The 8,718-nt window shown below is 66.2% G+C and overlaps 1 protein-coding gene across 1 annotated transcript; it reads right to left on the reverse strand.

Moving 5' to 3' along the window:
- Window positions 1-1,061: 1,061 nt before the first annotated feature.
- LOC309684827 (battenin-like) lies at window positions 1,062-8,407 on the reverse strand (the record flags this gene model as incomplete). The annotated part of the gene is made up of 7 exons (XM_082500680.1): window positions 1,062-1,708; window positions 2,465-2,626; window positions 3,809-3,949; window positions 6,279-6,372; window positions 6,455-6,510; window positions 7,770-7,838; window positions 8,276-8,407. The coding sequence occupies 6 exons, from the start codon at window positions 8,405-8,407 to the stop codon at window positions 2,507-2,509; spliced, it is 612 nt and encodes a 203-aa protein (XP_082356806.1). The 3' UTR covers window positions 1,062-1,708; window positions 2,465-2,506.
- Between the last annotated feature and the right edge of the window lie 311 nt (window positions 8,408-8,718).

Consider the following 8,718-nt stretch of genomic DNA (forward strand, 5'->3'; position numbering starts at 1 on the left):
CCATAGATTCCCCTCCCCCACCCCATAGAGCCCCCTCAGCCCCATAGATTTCCCTCCCCCGCCCCATAGAGCCTCCTCAGCCCCATAGATTCCCCTCCCCCGCCCCATAGAGCCTCCTCAGCCCCATAAAGCCCCATAGATCCTCCTCCGCCCCATAGTTCCCCCTCCCCCCGCCCCACAGATTCCCCTCTCAGCCCCATAGAGCCCCTTCAGCCCCATAGAGCCCCTTCAGCCCCATAGATTCCCCTCCCCCACCCCATAGACGCCCCCCTGCCCCATAGATTCCCTTCAGCCCCATAGATCCCCCTCAGCCCCACAGATTCCCCTCTCAGCCCCATAGAGCCCCTTCAGCCCCATAGAGCCCCCTCCCCCCGCCCCATAGAGCCCCCTCAGCCCCATAGAGCCCCTTCAGCCCCATAGATCCCCCTCCCCCGCCCCATAGATTCCCTTCAGCCCCATAGAGCTCCGTCAGCCCCATAGATTCCCCTCCCCTGCCCCATAGATCCCCCTCAGCCCCATAGATCCCCCTCAGCCCCACAGATCCCCCCTCAGCCTCACAGATTCCCCCTCCCCCCGCCCCATAGAGCCCCTTCAGCCTCACAGATTCCCCTCTCAGCCCCATAGATCTCCTTCAGCCCCATAGATCCCCCTCCCCCGCCCCATAGATTCCCTTCAGCCCCATAGAGCCCCGTCAGCCCCACAGATTCCCCCTCCCCCCACGCCATAGATCCCTTTCCTCCCCATAGATCCCCCTCAGCCCCATAGATCCTTCTCCCCCACCCCATAGATCCCTCTCCCCCACCCCATAGATCCCCTTCAGCCCCATAGATCCCCCTTCGCCCCACAGATCCCCCCTCAGCCCCACAGATTCCCCTCTCAGCCCCATAGAGCCCCGTCAGCCCCACAGATTCTCCCTCCCCCACCCCATAGATCCCCTTCAGCCCCATAGATCCCCCTCTGCCCCACAGATTCCCCTCTCTCCGCCCACACCGGCCCCGGCCCCGCCCCCCGCCTCCAGACCCCGCCCCCCGCCGCAGCCACGCCCACTCTGACAGGCCCCGCCCCCTCCATGGGGTCAGTGGGTTTATTGGGGTCTGTGGGGCCGATGTGGGGCAGAGGGGGGTCTGTGGGGGGAGATGTGGGGCAGATGTGGGTCTGTGGGGCCGATGTGGGGCAGATGTGGGGCAGAGAGGGGTCTGTGGGGCAGATGGGGGTCTGTGGGGCCGATGTGGGGCAGATGTGGGGCAGAGGGGGGTCTGTGGGGCAGATGTGGGGCAGAGGGGGGTCTGTGGGGCAGATGTGGGGCAGATATGGGGCAGAAGGGGGTCTGTGGGGCAGAGGATGGGGGGTCCCAGAGTCCCCGTTGCTGTGGGGCGGAGGTGTGGGTCCCCCGGCGCCGTGGGGCAGAGATAGGGGTCCCATGAGTCCGTGCGGCCGTGGGGCAGAGCCGTGGGTCGCGGAGCTCCCCCCCGCCGTGGGGCAGAGCCGTGGGGCCGAGGAGGCCCCGTTGCTGTGGGGCAGAGCCACGGACCCCACGGCGCCGTGGGGCAGAGCCGTGGGTCCCCGGTCTTCTCTCCGCCGTGGGTCGCAGCCCTCCCTGCCGCCGTGGGGCAGAGCTGTGGGTCACGGCTCTCCCCTGAGGCTGTGGGGCAGAGTTGGGGGGCCCATCTCCCCACGGCTGTGGGGCGGACCCACAGGTACCACCCCCCTATGGGGCAGAGCTGTGGGTCCCAGACTGCCCTCCTCCCCCCGCTATGGGGCAGCCCCACACCCCCTCCCCCCTCTATGGGGCAGCCCCACAGCCCCTCCCCCATCCATGGGGCAGAGCTGTGGGTCCCAGAACCACCCCCTCCCCCGCTATGGGGCACAGCCATGGGTCCCAGCCCTCCCTCCTCCCCCGCTATGGGGCAGCCCCACACATCCCACCCCGCTATGGGGCAGAGCTATAGGTCCCAGACCCCCTCCTCCCCCCGCTATGGGGCAGCCCCACATCCCCTCCTCCCCCTGCTATGGGGCAGCCCCACACATCCCACCCCGCTATGGGGCAGCCCCACACCCCCTCCTCCCCCCGCTATGGGGCAGCCCCACATCCCCTCCTCCCCCCACTATGGGGCAGCCCCACACCCCCTCCTCCCCCCGCTATGGGGCAGCCCCACACGCCCTCCTCCCCCCGCTATGGGGCAGCCCCACACATCCCACCCCGCTATGGGGCAGCCCCACACGCCCTCCTCCCCCCGCTATGGGGCAGCCCCACACATCCCACCCCGCTATGGGGCAGCCCCACACCCCCCCTCCCCCTGCTATGGGGCAGCCCCACAGCCCATCCCCCGCTATGGGGCAGAGCTGTGGGTCCCAGACTGCTCTCCTCCCCCCACTATGGGGCAGCCCCACACATCCCACCCCGCTATGGGGCAGCCCCACAGCCCCTCCCCCGCTATGGGGCAGAGCCGGGGGGCGCCGTTACCGTGTGTGTGTCTGTCGGGGGGTGGGGGGGGGCGGTTGGGGGTCACTGCGCCCCACAGAAGAGGCGGTGCACCCCCAGCCCGGCCCCGCCCGCCAGCGCCACGCCCAGGGCGTCGCCCACCGCCGTCACCGTCACCGCCAGCGCCCGCCCCTCCCCCTCCGCCTGCCGCGACGCCCACTTAGGGGGCAGCCCCACGGCGCCGCCCCACACCGGCCCTCCCACGGCGCTATGGGGCCCAACACCACCACCACCCCCCCCCCGCTATGGGGCAGAGCCACACGGACCACCCCGCTATGGGGCAGAGCTGGGGGTCCCAGACCCCCCTCCTCCCTCCGCTATGGGGCAGACCCACATGTCCTGCTCCGCTATGGGGCACAGTTATGGGTCCCAACCCCCCTCCTCCCCCCGCTATAGGGCAGACCTATGGGTCCCACCCCGCTATGGGGCACAGCCATGGGTCCCAGACCCCCCTCCTCCCCCCGCTATGGGGCAGCCCCACACATCCCAGTCCGCTATGGGGCACAGCTATGGGTCCCAGACTCTGCTATGGGGCAGCCCCACACCCCCTCCCCCGCTATGGGGCAGAGCTGTGGCTCCCAGACCCCCCCCCCCTGCTATGGGGCAGCCCCACACATCCCAGTCCGCTATGGGGCACAGTTATGGGTCCCAACCCCCCTCCCCCACCCCGCTATGGGGCAGAGCTGTGGCTCCCAGACACCCCCCCTCCCCCCGCTATGGGGCAGCCCCACAGGTCCCAGACACCCCCCCCTTCCCCCGCTATGGGGCAGCCCCACACATCCCAGTCCGCTATGGGGCACAGCTATGGGTCCCAACCCCCCTCCCCCACTCCGCTATGGGGCAGAGCTGTGGGTCCCACCCCACTATGGGGCACAACTATGGGTCCCAGACTCTGCTATGGGGCAGCCCCACACCCCCTCCCCCGCTATGGGGCAGAGCTGTGGCTCCCAGACCCCCCTCCTCCCCCCGCTATGGGGCAGACCCACACATCCCAGTCCGCTATGGGGCACAGTTATGGGTCCCAACCCCCCTCCCCCACCCCGCTATGGGGCAGAGCTGTGAGTCCCACTCTGCTATGGGGCAGACCTATGGATCCCACCCCGCTATGGGGCACAACTATGGGTCCCAGACTCCGCTATGGGGCCGCCCCACAACCCCTCCCCCGCTATGGGGCACAGTTATGGGTCCCAGACCCCCCTCCTCCCCCCGCTATGGGGCAGCCCCACGGATCCCCCCCATCTATGGGGCAGCCCCACAGGTCCCAGACGCCCCCCCTCCCCCCGCTATGGGGCAGCCCCACGGATCCCCTCCCCCCCCCGGACCCACCTCTTCGGCCACGTTGAGGAAGGTGTTGGCGTACGCCCCTCCCCCCACCAGCCCCTCCCCCGCCACCAGCGCGAAGGCCACGCCCACCCCCGGGAGGAGGGGCACCGCCACGGCGGCCAATAGGAAGGCGGCGTTCAGCACCTGGGGGCGGGGCCAAGGAGGGGGGGCGGGGTCAGTATGGGGGGGTGGGGGAGGGGCTGTGGGGGCCCTCTGTGGGGCAGACCCACAGCTCGGTGGGGGAGGGGGGGGTGGGGTGGGGCTGTGGGGCGGGGCTATGGGGCGGAGCTATGGGGCGGAGCTATGGGGCAGAGCTGTGGGGCAGAGCTGTGGGGTGGAGTTATGGGGCGGAGATATGGGGCAGAGCTGTGGGGCGGAGCTATGGGGCAGAGTTATGGGGCAGAGCTGTGGGGCAGAGCTGTGGGGCGGAGTTATGGGTCAGTCTATGGGTCAATCTATGGGTCAGACCCACAGCTCAGAGCTACGGGGTCAATCTATGGGTCAATCTATGGGTCAGTCTACGGCTCTATGGGTCAATCTATGGGTCAATCTATGGGTCAGTCTATGGGTCAGTCTACAGCTCTATGGGTCAATCTATGGGTCCGACCCACAGCTCAGAGCTACAAGGTCAATCTATGGGTCAATCTATGGGTCTATGAGTCAGTCTATGGGTCAGACCCACAGCTCAGACCTATGGGTCAATCTACGGCTCAATTTATGGGTCAGTCTACGGCTCTATGGGTCAGTCTATGGGTCAATCTATGGGTCACTCTATGGCTCTACGGGTCAACCTATGGGTCCGACCCACAGCTCAGAGCTACGAGGTCAATCTATGGGTCAATCTATGGGTCAGTCTACGGCTCTATGGGTCAATCTATGGGTCAATCTATGGGTCTATGAATCAGTCTATGGGTCAGACCCACAGCTCAGAGCTATGGGTCAACCTATGGGTCAATCTATGGGTCTGACCCACAGCTCAGACCTATGGGTCAGTCTATGGGTCAGTCTATGGCTCTATGGGTCAATCTATGGGTCAATCTATGGGTCAATCTGTGAGTCTGACCCACAGCTCAGACCTATGGGGTCAGTCTATGGATCTATGGGTCAGACCCACAGCTCAGAGCTACGGGGTCAGTCTATGGGTCTATGAGTCAGTCTATGGGTCAGACCCATAACTCAGACCTATGGGTCAATCTATGGGTCAATCTATGGGTCAGTCTACGGCTCTATGGGTCAGTCTATGGGTCAATCTATGGGTCAATCTATGGGTCAGTCTATGGGTCAGTCTACGGCTCTACGGGTCAACCTATGGGTCCGACCCACAGCTCAGAGCTGTGGGTCAATCTATGGGTCTATGGGTCAACCTATGGCTCAATCTATGGGTCTGACCCACAGCTCAGACCTATGGGGTCAATCTATGGGTCAATCTACGGCTCTATGGGTCAATCTATGGGTCAATCTATGGGTCAGTCTATGGGTCTATGGGTCAACCTATGGGTCAATCTATGGGTCAGACCCACAGCTCAGAGCTACGGGGTCAGTCTATGGGTCAGTCTATGGGTCTATGAGTCAGTCTATGGGTCAGACCCATAACTCAGACCTATGGGTCAATCTATGGGTCAGTCTATGGGTCAGTCTACGGCTCTATGGGTCAATCTATGGGTCAATCTATGGGTCAATCTATGGGTCAGTCTATGGGTCAATCTATGGGTCAGTCTACGGCTCTACGGGTCAATCTATGGGTCCGACCCACAGCTCAGAGCTGTGGGTCAATCTATGGGTCTATGGGTCAACCTATGGGTCAATCTATGGGTCTGACCCACAGCTCAGATCTATGGGGTCAATCTATGGGTCACTCTATGGCTCTATGGGTCAATCTGTGGGTCAGACCCATAGCTCAGAGCTACGAGGTCAATCTATGGGTCAATCTATGGCTCTATGGGTCAATCTATGGGTCAATCTATGGGTCAATCTATGGGTCAGACCCATAGCTCAGACCTATGGGTCAATCTATGGGTCAATCTATGGGTCAGTCTATGGGTCTATGGGTCAACCTATGGGTCAATCTATGGGTCTGACCCACAGCTCAGACCTGAGTCAATCTATGGGTCAATCTATGGGTCAATCTATGGGTCTGACCCACAGCTCAGACCTATGAGTCAATCTATGGGTCAATCTATGGGTCAGTCTATGGCTCTACAGGTCAATCTATGGGTCTGACCCACAGCTCAGTTATGGCTCAGTCTATGGGTCAGTCTACGGCTCTATGGGTCAATCTATGGGTCAATCTATGGCTCTATGGGTCAATCTATGGGTCTGACCCACAGCTCAGACCTATGGGTCAATCTATGGGTCAATCTATGGGTCAGTCTACGGCTCTACGGGTCAACCTATGGGTCCGACCCACAGCTCGAAGCCGTGGGGCAGCCGATGGGTGTGGCTATGGGTCTGCCCCACGGCGGCCGCCCCCCACCTGCAGCAGCGCCATCAGCCCCACACGGCGGCAGCGGAGGCAGCGGAGGGAGGAGCGGGCGGCGAAGACCCCCGTCTGGTAGATGAGCTGATACCTGTGGGGCAGAGGCGGGTGTGGGGCTGCCCCACGGCGCCGCCTCCCCCCCCCCCCCGCCCCTCCCCCGCCGTGGGTCGCACCAGCGGTACTGTTCGTTGTGGGTCAGAGCGGAGTCGGGGAAGTACAGCAGCTCCAGCTGAGGGGGGAGGGGGGGAGATGTGGGGCTGGACCCACGGCGGGCGCCCCACGGCGCCCTCAGCCCCATAGCGCACGCTCAGCCCCATAGCGCCCGCCCCATTGCCCTCCTCAGCCCCATAGCGCACACTCAGCCCCATAGCGTCAGCCCCATAGCGCACACTCAGCCCCATAGCGCCCACCCCATAGCCACCCCCAGCCCCATAGCACCCACTCAGCCCCACAGCGTCTGCCCCACAGCTCCCCCAGCCCCATAGCGCCCACCCCATAGCCCTCCTCAGCCCCATAGCGCCCACTGAGCCCCATAGTGCCCACCCCAGATCTCCCCCAGCCCCACAGTGTCCCCTCCAGCCCCATAGCGCCCGCCCCATAGCCACCCCCAGCCCCATAGCGCCCACCCCACATCTCCCCCAGCCCCATAGCGCCCCGTCCAGCCCCCCCCCTTCCCCGGCCCCACAGCCGCCCCATGGCCGCCCCATGGCCACCCCACATCTCCCTCAGCCCCATAGCGCCCACCCATCTCCCCCCAGCCCCATAGTATCTGCCCCATAGCCACCCCCAGCCCCATAGCGCCCACCCCATAGCCCTCCTCAGCCCCATAGCGCCCACTCAGCCCCATAGCACCCATCTGCCCCATAGCGTCTGCTCCAGCCCCATAGCACCCACCCCACATCTCCCCCAGCCCCATAGCACTCGCTCAGCCCCATAGCGCCCACCCCACATCTCCCCCAGCCCCATAGCGCCCCTTCCAGCCCCATAGCACCCGCCCCACAGCTCCCCCCAGCCCCATAGTGCCCACCCCATAGCCACCCCCAGCCCCATAGCGCCCACTCAGCCCCATAGCATCTGCCCCACAGCTCCCCCCAGCCCCATAGCGCCCACCCCATAGCCCTCCTCAGCCCCATAGAGCCCGCTCAGCCCTATAGCGCCCACTCCACATCTCCCCCAGCCCCATAGCGCCCACTCAGCCCCATAGCATCTGCCCCATAGCATCTGCTCCAGCCCCATAGCACCCACCCCACATCTCCCCCCGCCCCATAGCGCCCCCTCCAGCCCCATAGCGCCCACCCCATAGCCCTCCTCAGCCCCATAGCGCCCACCCCACATCTCCCCCAGCCCCATAGCGCCCCCTCCAGCCCCATAGCATCTGCCCCATAGCCACCCCCAGCCCCATAGCGCCCCCTCCAGCCCCCCCCCACCCCTCCCCCCGCCCCACGGCCGCCCCACATCCGCCCCACGGCTGCCCCACGGCGCCCGCACCAGCCCCTGGTTGATGAAGTATTCGGCGAAGTAGACGACGGCCAATGGGGCGGCGTGGGGCAGCGCCCGCTGGGGGGAGGGGCGGGGGGGGTCAGCCCCCAAAGGGCCCCTCCCCCACTCAAAGACCCCCCACCGCCCCTCCCCCACCCCCCCACAGGGCCCCTCCCCCCCCCGTGACCCCCAACTGCCCCTCCCCCACCCCCAGGGGACCCCTCCCCCACCTCTGTGACCCCCAACTGCCCCTCCCCCACCCCCCTAAGTGCCCCTCCCCCACTCCTCTGACCCACAACCACCCCTCCCCCACCCCCCAAAGTGCCCCTCCCCCACCTCTGTGACCCCCAACTGCCCCTCCCCCCTCCCATTTGCCCCTCCCCCACCCCCCATAGGGCCCCTCCCCCACCCCTGAGACCCCCTCCGCCCCTCCCCCACCCCCCCAAAGTGCCCCTCCCCCCCTCCTCTGACCCCCAACCGCCCCTCCCCCCCCCGCAGGGGGGCCCCTCCCCCACCTTGGCCACGTGCCAGCGCTGCCCCCCCGTCAGCCGTGGGGCGCTGTGGGGCGGCGCTATGGGGCGCGGGGGGGGGCCCAACAGGAAGAAGTAGCTGTGGGGGAGGGGCGGGGGGGGGAGGGAGTGACCCATAGCCCCTCCCCCTCCCCACAGCCCCTCCCCCACCCCAAATCTCCTTTCCCGCCCCTCCCCCACCCCCCTCCCCCTCCACTCTCCCCCTCCCCCCCAAATCCCCCCCACAGCCCCTCCCCCACCCCATGACCCCTCTTTCCCGCCCCTCCCCCACCCCACAGCCCCTCTTCCCCCCCTCCCCCCTCCCCCCCAAATCTCCTTTCCCACCCCTCCCCCACCCACTCCCCCCATAGCCCCTCCCCCAATCCCCCCACAGCCCCTCCCCCACCCCATAACCCCTCCCCCACCCCAAATCCCCCCCACCCACAGCC

The sequence above is a fragment of the Vanellus vanellus genome (genome assembly GCF_965231255.1).
Source record: "Vanellus vanellus genome assembly, contig: HAP1_SCAFFOLD_1326, whole genome shotgun sequence".
Lineage (NCBI taxonomy): Eukaryota > Metazoa > Chordata > Aves > Charadriiformes > Charadriidae > Vanellus > Vanellus vanellus.